This window comes from Eublepharis macularius, chromosome 9 (assembly GCF_028583425.1).
Source record: "Eublepharis macularius isolate TG4126 chromosome 9, MPM_Emac_v1.0, whole genome shotgun sequence".
Taxonomy (NCBI): Eukaryota; Metazoa; Chordata; class Lepidosauria; order Squamata; family Eublepharidae; genus Eublepharis; species Eublepharis macularius.
The window spans coordinates 107,920,958-107,942,419 of record NC_072798.1 but is presented as its reverse complement, the minus strand read 5'-3'; the positions used below and the strand labels follow the sequence as shown (position 1 = coordinate 107,942,419).

General features: G+C 46.5%; 1 protein-coding gene across 1 annotated transcript in view; it reads right to left on the bottom strand.

Annotated features, from left to right (window-relative positions):
• ELAPOR2 (endosome-lysosome associated apoptosis and autophagy regulator family member 2) overlaps positions 1-21,462 on the bottom strand; it is a 121,269-nt gene that overhangs the window by 58,187 nt on the left and 41,620 nt on the right. The window contains exons 2-4 of the mRNA XM_054988728.1: positions 18,467-18,587; positions 4,068-4,263; positions 1,716-1,863 (exon numbers count right to left, since the gene is read on the bottom strand). Coding sequence (XP_054844703.1) covers positions 1,716-1,863; positions 4,068-4,231 — 312 coding nt within the window. The 5' untranslated portion in view covers positions 4,232-4,263; positions 18,467-18,587. The remainder of the gene's footprint in view (positions 1-1,715; positions 1,864-4,067; positions 4,264-18,466; positions 18,588-21,462) is intronic.

Sequence of the window (21,462 nt, the reverse complement as noted above, 5' to 3'; positions counted from 1 at the left end):
GTTCTCAAAATATGTCAGACCAAGCTAGGATCCAGGACTCTGGCCCAGGTCCTGCCCTTAGCAGCTTCCCTTAACGGCAAGTTCAGGGATCAGTAACCGCGCAACCCTAAGCGTTCACAAGCACTCCGGTGCTTCACTTATACCTTTAAGCATAGATGCAAGTGGGTGGTCAGTTCCTCCCTGGAACACACAGCCACAGACTGCCAGAGCGATCACTCCTTTTAGGCAAATTGCCACCAACTAATATGCTTACACAACAGCAGCTGTAACGGGATCATGTCTCAGGCACAGTCGCTTCCCACCGACAGCACGCTAAGTCTGTGCTGCAGCTTCATTTATTTATTTATTTTAAAGCGTCCCGTCCCAACTCCCAGCCTAAAACAGTTTGTGCTCCCCTTGCTGTGATTCAGTCTCCACTTTCCCCACTGATTCCTCTGAAATCCTATAGATGGCAAATGAATAAAACAGACCACCGGTGTTCTTATTTGATTTACATGGGACTAGATCATATCCTCAACTGGATATTTCCAAGTAATTTCTCACACTCATTCCTTTACTCTCGCTTTTCTCTTTACTCCCCTCTCCGTGTTTTATTCCCCCCCCCCAGTCAAAATGCTGCTTTTGCAAGCTCTTTGAGGGCACAGACTTGCAATTTATTTGTGGGGAGGAGATTGCTTAAGAGGCACTGTAAAGTACCATGTATATACAGTAATAATTTACTCGTATTTCTGTGTCTTACAACCTCAGCCAAGAAACGTGCAGGCTGTCAGCTGCCCTAGCACAAGGAAAGGTGGGGGGAAAGGAGTTGAAGAGAAAGCCCGATTTAGTTTACTAGGCAGTCCAGTTCTAGAACATCGGAAGAAGAGCCACAGAGGACTGAACCAAAGTTCCGGCTTCTCCAAAAGCAGCCAGTCAGATGTTGCTGAGAAGTTTATGATCAGAGTATGAAGGCAATAATCTTCCTCTGTTGTTTCTTCCTAACATCTGACATTCTGTCCACTACTTCAACATGTGACGGTTCCCCACTTAGCTATCCCAGCTAGCAGTCACTGGCAGAACTATCCTCTAAGGATTTGGACCCATCTAAGTGCGTAGCAATCGTTGCCTCTTGTCTTTGTCAACAATGCATGACATGAGCACCAAGGCTTCCACTGTGGGAGAAAGGGGAATGGACCCAGCCTCCACGACTCATGCCGCCACCGTGCCCGACTTCAACGTTGCAGCACATGCACACCCAGCCCACAGGTGGAGGGCCGGGCCATTCGCCCAGGGCCTCCAGCACACACCTACGAGCAGCCCCATTTCCAGCCCTTGGGAAACTGTAGGGGCTCCGTTTAGCACGGGCACCAGCTAGCACCCCAGCCATCAGCTCCGGCCTGCTAAAGACTCACACGTCTCTTCTGAACCACCTTCTGCCCAGACCTTTTTTATAAACTGGGCTGCTGATGAGAGGCCTTAACATCTAGGTGCCTTGCGAATCCCTTACTTATAAAAGGTATCAAAGACCCCCAAGCTGGCACAGCATCAGGTTTTTTCCCCTTCCAAACCTAATTCTGGAAGTTTCCCCACCAGCCGCAGCTGCCGGTACTGGACTGGCGGGACCAATGCACTGATTCTGTCTGAGGCAAGCGTCCTGGAAGGAAAGACACACAGCATACGGATAAATCGCTTTTCCAAATGCTGCATCTTCAATTCATTGCAAAATTGGCCCTTACAAAAAACTCAAAGATGATGTTTTTGTCAGTATACTGGTATTCAAAGGTAACAAAACCAGATCTCTTCAGGAGCACGGTGTAGATCAAGGCGACGGTGCACTCGTCCCTGTTTGACTCGATGTAATTCCCACGGGGATTCCAGGAAGACCTGAAGAAACAGGAGCAAAGACCAGCCTGGTTTTAAAAGACGAGCAACGGGCAGAGCTCCATAGCATGAATAAGCACAGAAGGGTATAAAAAGTTAGGTGGAATCAAGAACATAAAACAGCTTCTCACCATCTAGAAAATATTAGTTTTTGCAACCAATTCACACCGGCAACGAGTTATATTCACAGATGAGAGAGAATCATTCATTAATATGCATACAGAATGACAGGAGATTTTTTTCCCCCCAACAATTTGCCAGGCTAAAAATAAAAGAGACGTTTTTATTCCAGAACAAGGCAGCATTGCTCCCAAATTCAGTGGGACTCTTTTCCTCTCATGACTGAACTGGGCCATGGAGAACAGGGGGCAGGGCTGGGACTGCAAAGCAAAGGTGCTCCATCTCCGCTCTACAGAAGAACCATTTCCCATGCAGCATTCCCAAGTCACACAGCATGTCTCGCTTTTCCACACAAAGTTTATATTCCTCTTTAAATGGTGTCACGTGTCAGCCTGTGAGGTTTTAAACAGCAGACGTTCAGAATCTGAACTTAAAACTTAGCGTCTCTTGAGCCTTGTTCAGAGGGTCAAAAATCCCACACACGGGATAGGGAGCAAAGCAGTGCGGTACAGTGGTTGGACTACCAGGCTGGCACGCTGGAGGTCCAGGACGGATTCCCTGCTCATCCTGAGACTCACCAGGTGACCTGGGACAGGGCCTGGCTGTCCGCTCAGCGCCCACCACGGAAAACTCAAGTGCACCCCCAAAGAAATGGCCTTGAGCTTTGGCAGAGAGAAGTCCGCCCCCTTATCCACACCTGCCAACCTCCTTTGTTGCCTGGTGGCCTGGCAGAGAATGCCAGCAGTGCCAGTCTGGGCCCTTGGGGGAGGGGAGGGTTGCCAATCTCCAGGTGGGGCCTGGGCACCTCCTGGAATTACAACTGATCTACAACCTACCAGGATCCCTTCCCTTGAGGAAATGCGCTCCAGAAGGCAGTCTCTGTGGAATCCCCTCCCCACGTAGCTACCTCCCCTCCCCAAATTCTGCCCCCACAGAATTTCACCTCCAAATCTCCAGGAATTTCCAACCTGGCATTGGCAACCCAAGGAGGAGCAAAGGGAGAAAAGGGCCCTTTAACAGCCGTTTGGGTTAGAAAGGGTTTAGAGGGTTCCTTAGGCAGGCCAAGGATCTTGCTGTGTCTTCATCACGCCAGGGGGAACTGGGGTGTTTGGAGTGGGGGCCGGTGCGGCTTTGCTCAGGAGGGCTGCTCTGAGAGTTGGTCTTTTGGTGTGATGGGAAAGCTACAGGGCAGGTCGATTCTGCCCGTTTTAAAAGGCCCCAGTGAAGAACTTAAAAGGTGAGAAAAGCTGTGGGGAAAAGTAACCACTTTTCAAGTAAAGTAGTCTTGGCAATTACTGGCATTCTGTCCAAAGTTACATTTGTCTAAAGTTGGTCCTGAACATCCCCATGTTACTTTCCCCTCCCTGTAAAATAAACCTGTATCTTGTGGTCTTGAGTCCCTGCTATTTGCCTTAGTATTCAGGGCAGAAGATGTTATAACTGGGTTTTCCAAAGGTGGGGAGACAGTGCCTCAGGAGCACCCTCGCAATCTACCTTGGGGGTGGCTAACGGCAAATAATGCCAAGCACTGACAAGGCCAGTAAATAAATATTTATTTGGCCTCCTTCACAGCTGAGCCAAATTTGTGGAAAAGTGTGGTTTGGGTAGCAGTCCTCAATTTATCTCCCAAACCAATTCACACCACCAATGGGAGATCAATGGGACTGGGCTGAGCGAGGGCTTTCCCGCCCAAAAACATTTTCCTGTCCACTCCTGCCACCTCAACCAGTCACAGGAGCCATCAGCAAGTTGCTCTCTCAGACTAGTCTGCCCAACAGCACTAAAGCTAAAGCTGCTTGAAGTCCACTGAGCGCCGCCTGTTGTTTCTCCGCATTGTGTCCCCCTCTCCATTTTTCCCTTCATCAACACAATGTGTCCCAGTGAATGGCGTGAGAGCACCTGGTGCTGTTGCATTTGTTCAAGATAAGCAGATATTAACATGGTCATTGCTTAGGTGGAAGAGTCACGTAAGCTGCTCTGGGAAGAGTGGGATGTAAGGAAGACAAAAAATAAACCAACAGGGCACCTGCACTTGGTGGCTGAGGATGGGTTTATTTCAACCACAGAAAAACCCACACGGGTCTTACTTGCTGCAGCTCTCTGCTTTATTCTCCGACGATCCATCTGAAGAATCCATGTAAGTGGCCACGTTAGAGAATCCTGCTGGCAGATCATCCCATTCAACAAACTGGATCCCGCTTCCCACGGAGAAGGTCCCTTCAGGACACTTACTGCACACCTGCGTCTTCATTTCTAGATACTCCCCAGAAGCACACGAAAAAGCTGAGAAGGCAAACAGTGACAATTAATTAATGGCCCCGGGAATTAATCTGGTGTGGTCTCCAACATATGCTTCTAACAAGCTCATTCAGCAAGCCTTGAATGAGGAAAGTTGTAACCACGATGTCTGTATCACTTGCATACTAGCTGAGTTGCCTGTCGCACCAACGAGAAAAGGAGCTGTAGTGTTAAGGGTTTTGCTGCTGTTGAGGCAGTAGTGGACAACTCATTCAGCACGGACAGCAGGCCGACACGAGGGCATATCATGGGCACCATCTGCAAATCGTTCCCATTGATCTCACAAACATGATGCAACAACTGGTGAAGAGGGAACACACAAATTTTAATAGTGAGAAAACCCATGAATGTTTCCTGACAAATATACACATTTACTTCTTCAGACCAAAAATTGTTCTTGCTTTTTGCAACTCCATAAACATGCAGTTTTTCATGAGTAACTGGATTTTATTAGGCGTGCAGGTCACCGTGTCAAAATACCATGCATGCCTTGGAAAATGTGGGAATGGACTCTCCAGCTAATGATTTTGGTTCTCAGCTCACTCAGGCATCCCTTAACTCCTCTTGTGCAACGTCCTTCATGATGCTTATCTAATATTAGCTGAAGAACCTATTGACCCATTCAAAAAATAACACACTTGTTGGTGACAAAAGAAATAAACACTAACGAAACCTGACTTTCAAGTTCTCTTCATGTGATCACAGTCTTCTATGGGAGTATTTACACATTGTCGTATAAGCACAGAAAATTGCCCAATTGTTTATCCTGTCCACAGTTCTTTGCAGGCCTCAGCTTATTTCATGTAGTACCAAATTCCATAATGTGATGTTTTATATAGAATCACCAGAGTCATATAAACCATATCTAAACACCACCGTAAAGACCCAAATTAATATCATGAAACAAGAACTGATATGGTGCAGGAGTATCAAACAGAAACAGGACTGGAAAAGCCTGGTGCTTTTATTTATTTATTTACATTACTCTTCAGTGTGCCCAGTCACATATATGGAATCTCTGTAACAGACAATGAGTTACATGTTCCTTTTAACCCATTTATTAACGCTGAATCTGTCATAGTCTTGACTGAATATTAAAAAAGTGCTGCCAAAACAATTTAAGTGCCAAAGGAGACCATCGTGAAAGGCAGCTTAGGAAAATGGCTTCAAAGCAGGATGGACTAGGATATATGCCTAGTCACCTATGAGGAACAAGAACTGTCTCCAAGGGACCAGATACTGAAAGAGTTTGTCGGTCAGGAAGGTGTTCATTCTTTTTTCCCTCTATCAGGTCACCTGCACGTCTCACGTAAGCAACGTATGTTAGGATGAGGAGGAGAAATTAATAAAATAATGAGCTTTCACAAGGCTGCATCATAATATATTTCTTACCTTGTTCCCCACTCCTAAAACATGTTACACCAAGTGGGTTCTACTGAAGTAAAGTGGCGCATACTTTGTGTCGACGTGCTTGGATGATGGCACTGATACCCAATGCTAAACTCAAACATGCATTTTCTATACAGAATATGGCCCCTTCCCGGCATGCAGCTACGCTGCTAAAGCTGGGGGCCATGAGTTGCCTCCCTGGAAGGAGGGAGGCAGCACCCACCCCCCGCCTTTCAGTCCAGGGTTTGGCTGGGAGGGCAGAGACAAGGGCCTGAGGAGGCTGCTCCGCCCTGCCCAGCCGCAGGTGGGAAGAGTCAGGCCTGAGCAGAGCCCATCTCAAGCTCTCTCAGCCCAGCTCCTCTGAGGCTGTTTTGCCGAAGGCCCTCCTGGTTGTGCAGTGCCGGCTGCCTTGGAGAAGCTGTGATGCTATTCCCCTGCTTGCTCCCTTCAGGCTCCAGGAGGAGAGCCAGGCCCAGCGCCAGGCTCAGGGGTTTGGCAGAGACTTTTTCTTATTTACTTTTGGGGCCTGTTGTCTGTCAGTCAGGACAGGGCTGAAGCAGGATCATGCCCAGCCCTTGCAGGCCTCTGGCCTACCTAGCCCCCCCCCCCCGCCCATTTTACTTTGTTGGGAGAGAGGACTTCAGGCAGCAGCAATAGGCTTGGCTGTGGGCCACAGGGGTGAGATGCAGCCATCTGCAGGGGGGATTAATTTGTACTTCATTGCTACTGGCCTGGCAGAGTGGATGCTGGTAGCCCCCCTCCCCCCATCTAGGTTTTTTCCCTCCCCTGCCGTTACACTTACTTGGGAGAGAGTATTGCCAGCGGCAATAGCTTGGCCTAAGCCCTTCAGGCAGCAGGGGCCCTTTTGGGGGAGGGCTTGGCAGTTTCTTCAGTTGGGTGCAGCCATTTTGAGAGTGGCACTCGGTGGCCTATTTAGCCGCCTGGCAGTGGTGGCCATGTTGTGAAGGCATCTACAATACGCAGAGCTCTGGGAGTTGGCCATTTTGAATGTGGGCTTTGTGTGGCCTGATTTACCTGCTGCTTACTGGCAGTAGCAGCCATTTTAGTGGGGCTTTTGCGTTTATCATGTGGTAGGGTGGCCATTTTGAGAGTGGCACCCGGTGGCCTGCTTAGCCTCCTGGCAGTGGCGGCCATGTTGTGAAGGCCTCTACAATATGCAGAGCTCGGGGAGGTGGCCTTTTTGACTGTGGCATTTGTGTGGCCTGATTTGCCACCTGCTTACTGGCAGTAGCAGCCATTTTAGTGGGGCCTTTGCAGCTTAACATGTGGTAAGGTGGCCATTTTGAGAGAGGCACCTCTGCTTAGCTTCCTAGCAATGGTGGCCATGTTGTGAAGGCATCTATAATAGGCATAGCACCAGGGGTGGCCATTTTGTTTGTGGGCTTTGTGTGGCCTGATTTGCCTCCTGCTTACTGGCAGTAGCAGCCATTTTAGTGAGTGGGGCTTTTGCAGCTTATCCTGTGCTAGGGTGGCCATTTTGAGAGTGGCACCTCTACTTAGCTTCCTGGCAATGGTCGTCATGTGGTGAAGGCGTCTATAATAGGCATAGCACCAGTGGTGGCCATTTTGTTTGTGGGCTTTGTGTTTTTGTTTGTGGGCTTGCCTTTTGCTTACCGGCAGTAGCAGCAATTTTAGTGGGGCTTTTGCAGCTTATCCTGTGCTGGGAGTGACCATTTTGAGTGTGTCTCACGGCAGCCTGCTCAGCCTCCTTGCACTGGTGGCCATTTTATAGAGGCCTCTACAGGCTACACAGTGTTTGGGCTGCCATTTTGGGGGTGGTGTTCCTATTGGGCTTTGAAGCTCTAAAAGCAGTTATTTTACAGTACATTACATTACTTTACTGTATGTTTCCATCATGCCACCCAAAAAGGGTAGTAGCCCTGCTAAGGGCAAGCAGCCAGAAAATAGGCCTGCTGCAAAGCGGCCCTGCAGACTCTTCCTCTGAGGATGATGAAGTGGCCGAGGGGAGGAGGGAAATCCTGGGCTCTCAGTGTCCCTCAGTCAGGAGGGCTGAAGCAGGGTTAGGCCCAGCCCCTGCAGGCCTCCTGCCTATCTAGGCCTCCATACCTGTTTTCACTTTATTTGGAGAGTGTACTTACAGCAGCAGCTGCAGTGAAGGCCTACCTGAGCCGGGGTGGGGTGGGGGGGCTTGCAATCATCTGAAGAGCGGTTTGCTGCACACTTTATTTCTACTGGTGTAGGAAGGATAGACAGTCCCAGAGTGGTGGCTGGTTAAATCCCCCTCCTCCTTTTTCCCTGCTCAATTTGGCAGCCTTGGTGGGCCTAAAGAGCTGTTTTTTTAGGTTTTGTCACACAGGCCATCTAATGACAAGCTGTGTTATTGCATCTGCTGAAATCTGCAGTGCTGTCATGCAGGGCACTGAAGTCTAAGATGTGATCTGATCTTTCTACTAGATTAGCACAAATGACGGCCGGTAGCAGATCTGGTTTGGGCTGCTGTAATCCAGTCAGGTTTAGGTGACAGTGGGTGATTGACAAGGTAGGTAAGTCCACTAGGCCCTAGTGCTCGGCTGGGGGCGGGGGGGGGGGGGTCAGGCAACAGTCTCCTGACTCCCATGTTCAGACTTCCAAGTTGTATCGTCTTGGGTCTTGCCTTCGAGTTTCACAGTTTAGCCATTGGGTTGTTACTTGACTCAGTCCTAAAGGGAGCAGCATGTTGGGGGTTAACTTTCCTCTTCAGGAAGTGGAGGAGAAAGGATGAGGTGGACCTGAGGAGGGAGACAAGTAAATGAGACTTAAGAAGATTTACTGCATCTGGGCCAGTCGGCTGCTGTCCAGCTTTTATGGGAGCTCCAGCAGCTGGCGGGGCACCGAGCCTTGTCTCCAAGGTGTTGGCACCTAGAAGAGGAATTTCCTTGGAGTTTTTGCTGCCTTGGGGCCCAATGGCTTCTGGGTTTAGTTTAGGCAACTGGTAGGCTGAGAAGTGGCCCATTTACCAGTCAGTACGGGAGTCTAACTATAAATCATATATGACTGGAATTTTCCAGTCCTCATGGCAGTTGGATTGTGGGGGAGGGAACTAGATAACCCCTCAACCCACTTCATGTATACAATTAGGTAGTGGTGCCCATATCTAACCCTCTTCCATCTGAGTGGCATAGGATTTTGAGATGGGTCCTGGTGGGTTCTGGAGACTGGTCCCGGTGTTTAGGTTTTAAGGCAGTGCCCAGCATTGCCTGCAGATGGAATGGTGCAGCTTGTCCCTCGGATTTCCTCTGAGCTGTGCCTCCAGGGAGGGCTATTGTTGTTTGCAACTGGGTGGATCACCCCCAGTCAGCATGACCAAGTGGCCAGCAGTCTCTAGGCTGGGGTACCAGTTGGTCTGTAGGAGCTCTGCCTGAGCTGATAGATCTCTCCCACAGTTTCGGTGAGCCAGTTTGGTGTGAGAGCCAGTTTGGTGTAGTGGTTAAGAGCGTGTGACTCTAATCTGGAGAACCGGGTTTGATTCCCCACTCCTCTACTTGAAGCCAACTGAGTGATCTTAGGTCAGTCACAGCTTTTGGGAGCTCTCTCAGCCCCACCCACATCACAGGGTGTTTGTTGTGTGGGGATAATAATGGCATGCATTATTATTTTAAAAGGTAAGGGTGGTCCTCTGTGCAAGCACCGAGTCATTGCTGACCCATGGGGGGGACATCGCTTTGCGACGTTTTCTTGGCAGACTTTGTGTGGGGTGGTTTGCCATTGCCTTCCCCAGTTGTCTGCGCTTTGTCCCCAGGGGGCTGGAGGCTCGTTTTGCCAGCCTTGGGGGAATGGAGGGCTGAGTTGGCCTTGGGCCTGCTGCCTGAACCCAGCTTCCACCAGGATCGAACTTATTATTATGGGTGAGTAGAAAGTTAAGGGGCTTGCCTCACATCCAGCGGCTGCCATCAGACAGCTTAGGCGCCTTTGGGTTCGCCAGTAAACCTCCAAGTTTGAAGTAAGCCTGGGCAGTTTTCGAGGTTGCATGACATTAATGGTGGGCATGGGAGTTAGATCCTGAGCGTTAGTGCAGTGATGACCCAAGCCCTTAAGGAAGGGTCTGGTTGACTCCGCATTAGCCATGGGGGAAGTGATGGCCGAGCTGCTGCTTCTGTTTGTTGGGATGTGGGGTCCTTTGCCTCACCCCTGGTCACTCCCTTCCATTACAGGCCCCACAGAGGGGCATGCATAGGCAAGGTGGCCCAGTGCGCTCAAGGGGGGGAGCAGTCCTCCACCTCACATACTGATCATTCACTTGGGCTGTAATGACCTTGGCTGCGGGGCATGGCCGTTCCGGTATGGGCTCAGGCAGATTTGCACACATAAGCATGGTGGCCTCATGAGCTGTAGAGGAGGAGCGGCCTCCGTTTCATGTTTGGGTCATTCACTTGGGTGGTATGACCTTGTCTCACGGGGCATGGCCCTTTCCTTACAGGCTCACACAGGCTTGCAGCGCCCAGGCAAGTAGTGGCCTGATGGTTGAGGGGAGGTGCAGACCTCCATCTCACATTCTGGTCATTTGCCGCATGGTATTGACCTTGTCTCAGCCTACAACTCCCTAATATCTCATATATCTGAATCATTATGTGTGAGACCTGGTAGCCTGAACAGGGGGATGGTTAAACACGTAAATCCTGTAAACTCGTGGTTTGACAGAGAATGCAGGGAAGTAAAAACTCTGTTACGTAGTGTCTATAGTCATTATCGTGACTCAAAGGCCTCAACTCTGCCGCCTGAATATTTTAAGCTTAAGAATCAACTGCATCAGCTTACTAAAAAAAAAGAGGTATGAATACATTAAGACTCAATGGGATGAACTATATTCTGCTTCGACCTTAAAGAACTCAAAAAAATTCTGGGCTATAGTCTCGGGGGCATTTTGTGCTGATGATCCTTCTACGTCTGCCATTTCCTCCTGTGCCTGGTTCCAGTATTTCTCAGCCTTATTCGTTCAAGAGCAAATTTGTGTTGCTGATCCATCTGAGGGCCAAGCTACAAGTGACGAATGACACTTGAACGGCAAGTGGATTGAGTGGAGGGCAAGTGAACAGGGAGAAATACACTTGCCATTCAAGTGTCATTTGTCACTTGTAGCTTGGCCCTGAGTCTTCTTTAATTGATTTACCTGACTGGCCACCGGTGGCACCAGAGGAAATCAAAGAATTAATCCCGAAACTGAAATCGGGAAAGGCACCTGGCCCTGATGCCATCCCCTCTGAAATTTTAAAATTAGACCTGGACTGGTGGGCTGCCCCCCTTGCATCTCTGTTTACAATAGTAGACAGAACAGGCATAATTCCTACGGTGTGGCTGAACACAATAGTGGTTCCATTATATTAAAAGGGCGACCATACTAACCCTGCCAATTATAGGCCAATTAGCCAACTCTCCATAATGGGTAAGCTATACACTAAACACTTATTGGCCAAGCTTAATTTCTGGATGACACAGAAGCGTATTTTAGGCCCTGAACAGCTGGGCTTCTGTAAAGGGAAGACCGCGTTTGACCACTGTATCACCCTATCCCATTTAATTAATAAGTACACCGTGAGAACTAATCTGAAATTATTTGTGGCCTTCCTGGACTTAAAGGGAGTGTTTGACTCAGCTAACAGGGATCTTCTTTGGACTAAATTAGATCAGTTAAATATGGACAAAAGACTTCTTATGCTTATTAAGAAATTATATACTTCTAATACCTGCCAGATTAAGTGCTCATTAGCAGGCACACTGACTTCAAAGATTCCCGTTGACAAGGGTGTCGAACAAGGTTGTATTTTAGCTCCCTTTTTATTTAATCTTTTTCTCAGTGACCTTGCTGATCACCTATCTGGTGCTGACTGTCATAGCCCAAAACTTGGTGTGACCCACGTGCCTCTGCTTCTATATGCTGATGACACAGTTTTGCTGTCTTGCTCTAGAATTGGCTTAAGACGCTTGCTGACTCGCTGTATCGACTTTTTTGCTAAAAACAAGCTTCAGCTGAACTATGACAAGTCAAAAGTCATAGTCTTTTCTAAAACTTGGAGACCATACAAATGGGCCGTGGATGGGAAGGAGATAGCACAAGTTAAATATTACAAATACCTAGGTGTCTATTTTCAATATAATGCGACTTGGTCCACCCACCGCAAGTCTGCAGCGAAGACAGCGGACATTAGTACTTCAGCTATAGCACGTTTTTTTACTTCAGAGGTAATCAATTTGTTCCAGCTGCTTCCACAATTTTTAAGTCCAAAGTGATTCCACAACTATTGTATGGTATTCCGATTTGGATTAGGGCCTTTGACCGGGTCATTGAACGTGTCCAATCTAAATTTCTGCAAAAAATCTTGAGCCTACCGAAGTGTGTTCCATATGCAGTTATTTGCTTAGAAACTGGTTTAATTTTAGTAGAAACGAGGGCATGGCTTATGACATTTAAATACTGGCTATGGTTACATTATAATTCTGACCCTGTGAGTTTTATATATCAAATGCTTTCAGAGTCCAATGTGTCAAACTGGTCAGTGTATATCATGGAAAAAATGGAAGGCATGGGTATATCTGTGGACTCACTGTCTATGTTAACATCAAATGCTGCATTTCATCAAATTAAGAGTAGGTTGCTAGATAGTGAGCACCAGAAATTATATAGCCTGGCTACTAAAACCTGCTCTCCCCTGAGCTCTGAAGTTCCTCTCACTGTAGGGAGGATGGCTCCATATTTATCTTCCCTGCAGGTGCCCCAACTTCGTAGAGCTTTTTCTTTGGCCAGGTGCAATGCTGTGCCTTTGGCCGTTCTACATGGCAGATTTAACAGGATAGACTATTCAGCTAGATGCTGTTTATGTGAACAAAAATGTGTCAAGTCAGTTACACACGTCCTCTTGCACTGTCATTTGTACGCTGGTATACATCGAACATACTTAAAACCTGTTTTAGCTAGTATGATGGATTGCTCTGACTCACTCAAAGTCTATAGACTGTTGAACGATTCCTTTCATGATGTCACCGAGAAGGTGGCTAAGTTTCTCCATTCTGCTTTGAAGTTGCGTCAAAGGATATCACGGAAATAAGCTCTAAATGTATTTATGTATTTGTAATGCAGTATTCTTTTAACTTTGTTCTTTCTTTTTTGTAAGTGGATAACTTGAATTACTGCTATATGCCAATAAAGGCTAACTTGAACTTGAACTTGACCTTGTCTCACAGGGCATGGCCCTTTCCTTACAGGCTCACACAGGCTTGCAGCGCCCAGGCAAGTAATGGCCTGATGGTTTGAGGGGAGGTGCAGTCCTCCGCCTCACGTTCTGGTCATTCACCGCGTGGTAATGACCTTGGTTTGCTGGGCATGACCTTGGCTGCAGGGCATGGCCCTTTCCTTACAGGCTCACACAGACTTGCAATGCATAGGCAAGTAGTGGCCTGATTTGTTGATGATTGGTCCATAATGCTTCCGTGTCAGTGTGGCGGGAAGCTTGGGACTCGTTAGCCCTTGAGAGGGCTAGACGAAAGGCTAACGGAGCCACAGAGAAAGCTTTCGGGGATGGTATGGGCCTTTATTTGCCACACCTCCACATACTAGGCTGAATTTGCCAACCTCTACCGAGGTAATGGGGGTTCACCTGGCTACTAAGGGCAAAGACATCTTCCTCAGCAGGCAATAAAATTTTTATGGAGGATTTGCGGCAAGTGCTCCGGTTAGCCTTAGGCTACCAGTTGGGTCACTAGGGCCTAAGCAGAGGCTTGGCCCTGGCGTTGGCAGGTTTGAGTTTGAGACAGGGTGCGGGCCAGTGAGCACCCTTGGCGCTTCCCTATTGGTGGGAAGAGGGTCCTGCCTGAAGGGCTGGTACTGCTTTGACGGCTGCCAGGGGCAGGGGCAGGCTGCCTTCGGGAACCCCAGCGTGCAAGTCCTTCCCTCACTGCTGTACGGCTGAGGTGTTCAGGAGCTTGAAAGGGGGGGTGACCAAATTGCCTGGCTGGCTGGGTCCACGCCATCCATGAATGGGTCACACCCGGGGCTTCGGGGCTCACCCAGACAGGTCAAGGCGACGGTCCAGGGTGGACCCCGTGGCCTGACCTGTACCGCTTTAGGCCCTTGCCGCTGCTTGAGGGCCCTTGCCCTTGCACTTGCCGCTGTTCTGGCTTGTTCTAGTTGTATGAAGTTAATAAAGTGGCCCTTATATCCAAACTTGGTGACTGTCTCTTCATTCCGACTAGGGTGGCAACACACTTTACAGGGAACTCCTACGAAACACATTGTGAGATGCTTCTGATTCTCACGCCCCTAGAGGTTCTCCCAGCAAAAGAAATCTACTAAAAAGAGCAATTGCCAGTTCCACAGAAAAGACCCAAGCAACTGGGAACCATTCCTATGGCCAGACGGTTTGAACATCCTCCCAGCTGCTGGGAGCTGCTCAGGGGCCTCACGGAGCACCTGACTCTGACTGCGATCCCCAGAGCTCCCTTACAAAACAGAAGGAATAAGTGTGGAACCTCAAGAAGTTGGATATATGTGCATGATTCCTAGGACATCACTGAATGCAGGGCCTGAGAAGGAAGGGAAATAAAATACTAGGAAAGGGCTAGGAAGGAAAAGTTGGTTGGAGACGTTTGGATAGAGAGAAGGAAAGACAGGCACATAAAGACAACGTTCAGTGACAACGTGCTCTTCCATGAAGACTGGTTCAGGTGAGTAGCTGTGTTGGTCTGCAGTAGAACAGCACAGTTTAGGTCCAGTAGCACCGTAAAGGCCAACAAGATTTTCGGGGGATAAGCACTCAAAGAGTCTTAAAAACGTATTCCCCCCCCCCCGCCCCCGCCGCAATCCTCTTGGGCTCCAAGGTGCTGCTGGACTCTGGACTCTGGACTCTGCTCTTCGTACAGCTACCCAAGCTGGCTGGCACTATTCCCACTATTTAAGTCATTAAGAAACATAATGGTATATGCAAGTCAAACATGCTGCTCTCCTTTGTGACTTTTTTAAAATTTCAGGGCTGTTCATGGGCTGGCGTTTTGACTGCTTTTTGTAAATTGTGCAAGAGTGGGAGGTGGTGTGTTATTGGGGTCACAGGTCCCCAGAAGGGTGGTAGCAGCAGGCAGGAGTGTGATCAAAATGTTCCTCGTTTATTTTAGTTATGCCAGTAGTTAATTCATAGCACACGTTTCATATGTGCCTGAAGGATCGGGCACCAGAAGGCTGTCACTTGATTTTGCTATTAATCCTGGTATTTCATGTATTCTTATTGATATCATAGATGTGGTATTAAAAAAAGAATGATAACCTCTGGCTGAACTCAAGCCTTTCCCCTTGTTATGTTTTTACAACCTTATTAGCGAGGATAGGTGAGATTTGAATAGTCTTGGTAACTTATCTCAGGCCTCAGAAGTAAATGAATTAACGGGCATTACTAGCTATCATCAATCATAAATAATTGGCTCTAATGTATTGTCGAAGGCTTTCACGGCTGGAGAATGATGGTTGTTGTGGGTTTTCCGGGCTGTATTGCTGTGGTCTTAAGACCTTGTGACCTAACTGAAAGTTTGCTTTGCGGATGACCAAGGTATCCAGAAATGGGAGTTTTCCCTCGATTTCTTTCTCCATTGTGAATTGTATGTTCCGGTGGATGTTGTTGAGATGATTAAAAAAACCCATCAATTCTTCCTCCCCATGGCTCCAAATGATAAATGTATCACGGCAATACAGCCCGGAAAACCCACAACAACCATCAATTGGCTCTAACTTGACTAGTTCTGTTCTAGAGATAGATACGCACAAGATCAGAAGAATTCTGAGATTACACACCTGTGAGTAGTTTAAGGTGGGCAGCCATGTTAGTCTGTAGCAGCAGGACACAATTTGAGTCCATTAGGAACCTAGAGACCCACAACATTGTCCAGGGAGTAAGTTCTTGTAAGTCAAAGCTCACTTTTCAGATACAAATGATCACCTCTATGCATATCTCCTGGCAATATTTAAGCTGATTGCATTTTACATCCTACCTCTGCATCCGGACTCTAACTGGCCCCTACTGATAACACCCCTCCCATCTTTTGACCTGGATATCTATCTATCTATCTATCTATCTATCTATCTATCTATCTATCTATCTATCTATCTATCTATCTATCTATCTATCTATCTATCTATCTATCTATCTATCTATCTATCTATCTATCTATCTATCTATCTATCTATCTATCTATCTATCTATCTATCTATCTATCTAGTTTATAGTCTGCCTTTCTCAGAGAGACTGAGGACAGATTATATAGTATAAGTCAATAAGAACTATGGCTGGAACATCTTGTAAACAATGCAATATGTTACAACAATAGTCAATACACAGTAGTATAGTCTGCAGTCCCATCCCTTTCCCAAAGTATCTCTCTGAACCATTTCAATGCCGTATAGCCCTCCTGCCTGCATTTAAAAGCCATACTGAATAATACCATTTTCCATAGTTTGCAGAAAGCCAGGAGAGCAGGAGCCTTCCTAACCTCCTCAGGCAGGCCATTCCACAAACTGGGGGCCACAACCAAGAAGGCGCATGTGCAGCTGCTGTTGATTTTGCCCATTTGCAAGGTGGTATCTGCAGAACCTTGTATCCGACGAACTGCGCTTTGACTCACAAAAATTTCTATCCTGGAAAATTTTGTCGGGCCCTGAGGTGCTACTGGGCTTGACACGTGTGAGTTTTAATAATATGATTTCATCTCTTTTTTCCCCCTACTAACTCCTTTAAAATAAAGTCAATTGGCACTTTTTGGTCATAATTCTATGGAACAGACCTCAGGAGGTGCCTTCTTGGTGAAACTCTTGTACGTTGGCAATTGATTATATGCTGGATATTCACACAGAGACGGATTGCTTAGCAATGTTTCTTATTAAAAGAATTTCTTAACATGTTTAGCATGTAGATAATATGTTAGCTGGTATTTCCTTAATATCATTTTTAGTCACTGGTTTTGTTGGCCTAATTTTCACATTATCATAGCTATTGATTTCTTGGGTATCAAAAAGAGTGAAATGCTTTCAATAGAGTTAATTAATTCAAAGACTCCTGCGTGGAATGCTGGGAGTTCGAGAAGCCAGGTACCCAAATAAAAATACTGTGCTGTACAGAACAGGACAGAAAAGGCCCTTTCTCGGGTACCCCTCCACCCACCCACCCCACCCGACCTCTTGAGGCACCGAGCAGGGCCTCCCCAGCAGACGACCTGTGTCCTTAGTCAGGCACACAGGGGCGAGGGCAGCCCGGTAAGTGTCACGCATGGGCTGCTTTAAATTAAATCTTTACGCTTGCAGGATTGATTCAACAAGTCTTGTCAAATGAGGGATTTGGGGATCAAATAGAAGTATAGGTATGGGTCCTGGGATTCCTTGCTGTGCATAAGAATGAAGAGTTGATGGTGAGAAGAACACAGACTAATTAGTGCTGATAGTTCCAAGTGAGTAGCCATAGCGGTCTGCAGGAGAACAGCGGGGTTTGAGTCCAGTGGCACCTTAGAGACCAACCATATTTTCAGAGCAGAAGCTTTTGAGAGTCAGGGCTCCCTTCTTCAGGTACCTTCAGATACCTGACAGCCTGAAAACCGTGTTGGTCTCAAAGGTGCCACCGGACTCAAACCCTGCTATTTAGGGCTGAGTGACACAGGCACAAAAATCCTCAGCATCACTGCTGAGTGTCGCTGAGCACCTCTGCAGGCTCAAAAAGGAAACCAAACCCAGCACCGAAACATTCATGAACGCCAGTTCTTTTCTTTCTGCCCCCAGCAGAATACCAATCCACCACGACCTTTCAAAGGAGTATTTCACTTCATGTATGTATGTAAAATTGAAATATGTGAATGAAACAAACTTTTCTTTGGAAACCTGTGAGTTGTTCAGTTATACCCACAGCCATCTCACGCATGACACTTGCAGTGTATGCCTAAGATATTTTCAGTGTACACCTAAAAAAATGAACCATGGAGGGAACAAAATGTGGGTTTGCAAAAAAAAATGTAGATTAAAAAATGCACACTTGCCAGGGAAAACTCGCACTGGCTGCAACTCCAGCCTCAGTGTATACAATGGGAAATGCAAGCGTAAAACATCCATAGCCAGGGAGCTGGAATGAGGACTGGAGGAAAGGCTCACGCTTGTGGCACATTGCATTCTCCCCTGGTGCTCTATGACTGCTTGATCATGCTTAAGGAGAGTAGAAGGTAGACAGCAGTCATTTAAAGATGAATTTTGTCTAAATGTTTTCTGTTCTCACTAACAACTGAGTCTAAAAACCAGACCTTCTGCTTCACATATGAAAATGCCCTTTGCTGGCATCTAACGAATGACCAACATAGCTTTGTTAACACAGAACAGGTGTCAAGCAGTTCTCATATGGTGGGGGCAGCAGCCACAGGTCTTTATTCACAGGTGTGCCCCATTCACATGCAAAGCATTTTTACATGTAAAGGACTGCAAATGTGTGTTATTCTGTTGTAGCAAAATAAAAGTCCAGGGGCACCTTAAAGCCTAACAACATTCATTTCAACATGAGCTTTTCTTCCCAGTCTAGCCAACTTGCAGTACTGGAAAAGCAGCCTGCATAGAGAACGTGGGGGCGGGGAGGCTGGAGATCTGTTCTGTGGCCTGCAGACCTCACAGGTTTAGATTCCCAAAAAGAATCTAAGAATAATCCACTGCAGACGTTTCTTCAGAGAGAGAAGGGATGTTTACTTGGATCCTCCACAAATACGAGCTCATGCTTGATTCTGTAAGCAAAACAAAAGCAATTCTATAGGAGAGCTGCAGCAACATGGAGAAACGTACTGCATTCCTTCCCTTTGACGGGATCAGGTAAGCCAGAACACTCCACTTCCAGATTTGGGACCGCTACCCTCCATCGGGATCCGCTGCTGTCACACTCCGTGTATTCAAAGTGGTAGTCCGCCTGCAAACAATTAAACATTTACTTCAGTTCCATCATATTTACCAAGTAAACCCACTTATCCAGAAGAAAAATCCATGTACAAATATTGAACTGCCAGCTTCTGGGCGGATGCAAGGTTAAGATGGGAGTCAGACAGGTGTGGCTTACATAAAACTACCCACTATAAAGGTAAACCAGCAGGTAGGTCTAAAAAAAACAATGGGACCCATAAAGCAGCACCATATCTTGGGCGTCACCTTTTTCAAAAGAGCCCCCGATGAAGTAAAGCTGGGAAGTTCCAAAGAGAGGAGAAATTGCAGAGAGGATTGCAGGGGGACCTGCACCAAAGAGAACCGGCTCAGACATTTCCTTTCAAGGGAAAATGCTCTTGACTGTACAAACAGTCAAATAGAACCAATCTCTCACAACGCCCCTAGGTCTCCAGACACAGTTCACAGAAACAGAACGGTGTGCCTATCAACAACAGATGTCCATGCTTAAATCATTGAGAAAAGATAAACAACACAGCAATCGCTCCTGCACAGTTTTGCAGCTGTTTGATGCCTCTTGTTTCTTCCGCTGAAACTGGATTCCCATTGGCATCCTCCAGTGGCAAGAGATGCCAGCAAAAATAATTCTGTCAGTAATCAAATACAAATAATTTGTTTATTACCAAAATCTCAATATAGCTGTCATTTTAAAAATACAAATTATTTCCAGTGATCACCTTTTGTAATCCTAAATGGGAGGTCTCCTTGTGAGTTGGTGGAATTAGCATACAAGGAGATGCAGCGAGAGGAGATAACTTAGCACCACCGATGTATACTAGGATCACTCCCTTAAAGGACTCTCTAAGAAACAGGCAGGTGTTTAACAGGAATGGTTTTTATTAAAAGGGGAAATAACAAGGCAAACACAGAGAGAACACACAGAGCTAATTTGGAAAATAGGGAGAGAGATTCAGGGGTTGGGTGATAATTACTAGCAGGGTTTTTTTTCTAGGAAAAGAGGTGGTGGAACTCAGTGGGTTGCCCTTGGAGAAAATGGTCACATGGCCGGTGCCCTGAGGCAGGATTTTGTGTCTCTGCCCCCAAACAATAACTTAATGGCTATCTCCAGAGGTAAGCCAATAAATTGGGAAAGTCTTGACTGTGCATACCTGGGAGAAACTATAGGTAAAAATAGTGATTGATGACCTGCGATCGCTGGATGGGAAGGGCTTATCAGGTCCCTGATAGCCCAAAAGTTGGGGAGGAGGATGGGGGAAGATCAGAAGGGAGTGGATGAGATAAAGTCAGGAACTCATGGAAGACCCTCCTTTGTCTTAAGTCTTTGCCCATCTCCAAGGCGTGGAGAGTTAGTCTGCCTGACTCACGTTCTAGTCTCCAGCCAGAGTTGACATCTGTTTGGCCCAGCCAGGCAGCGTTTTTGTGCTTGACGCATGTGGGAGGAAAGGGGCTTATGATAATCCACGTTCATGAGCTGCCCTTTTAATAAGGAGAAGGGGTATAACTGCTAACCCCTTCATCCTTATTATAAGGAGAAAAGTGAGAGTATGCATAATTTAAATAAATATAAATGAATAAATAAGAATAATATTTCATTTATATACTGCCCTTCAGGACAACTTAACACTCACTCAGACTGGTTTACCGTTATTATCCCCACAACAATCACCCTGTGAGGTGGGTGGGGCTGAGAGAGCTCTGAGAGAGCTGTGACTGAGGCAAGATCACCCAGCTGGCTTCAAGAGGAGGAGTGGGGAATCAAACCCGGTTCCCTAGATTAGAGACCCACCCCTCTTAACCACAACACCAGACTGGGTCTCTTATGTAACATTTCCAGGGATGCCTAATTACTCACCAGTTAGGGCTTGTGTCTTGCTCATGGGTAGTAATAATGGAAACCAAGTGTTCGTACAATTCATTTATTAGTGATTCCGCACACGTTAGATAATGTACTTCCAATCCTCTTTATAGATCATTTGGAACGGATTTTTGTGTGTGTGTGGAACAAAAAACCCACCTCAAACGACTGATAAAGTGCATGGAAAGTGCATTATCCAATGTGTGCAGAATCAGCTCACCAGCTGAAACGGGCCCTATTACCGGAGAAAGAAAAACGCCTTCTGCTTTCAACAGCTTTCACCCGCTTTGCCACCACAACCATCAACTTAAAAGGCCCATTGCTAGAGGAAGTGACATCATATCTAGGCGATGGATGCCTGAACTCCACCCTGCTGAAAAAAATCAATGAAGATTAGTTACTTTCTATCCTATGTTGCTATATTATATTGAGCAGATATGGGATTCTACCATTTTGGGTGACATGTATCAAAAGGAGGAAGAGAATCTCTGTGTACTTGAGAGCTTCATGAAATCAGAAGTCATGTTGAGATATGATGAAATAACAGAAAAGATGGGGGCAAGAGACCAAGAATGTTTCTGTTTTTACAGATCAGAGTTTTTACTATCATTTAAAAAGGAAGTATAAAACTGTTAAAATACATCATATTTTGAGGTGGCTAAGTATTTTAGTTAAATCAGGCAACAAGATATAAGAAGCAACTAATGAAACAAGCAAAGATCTTAGGAACACAAAAACTCACTGCAGAATGGAATTGGATCTGGAAAACTGTCCCCCAAATTAATCTCAATATCAGAGAAAAAATATAGAGATATCATTTGGTTGGGATTTGATACCTCATAAAAAATAGCAGTAGTATACAAGATCCCTGTAGATTCGTTGCTATTCTTCATTAGCTGACCAGTTTCACATTTTTGAGGCTTACCCACAGATTTTTTTAAAAAAAAATGGATTTGCAAGAATTAATTGAGGAAACTATGGAATATGGTATCCTGTGAGACCGAACGGTGATTTTTTAATGTTACCTTAA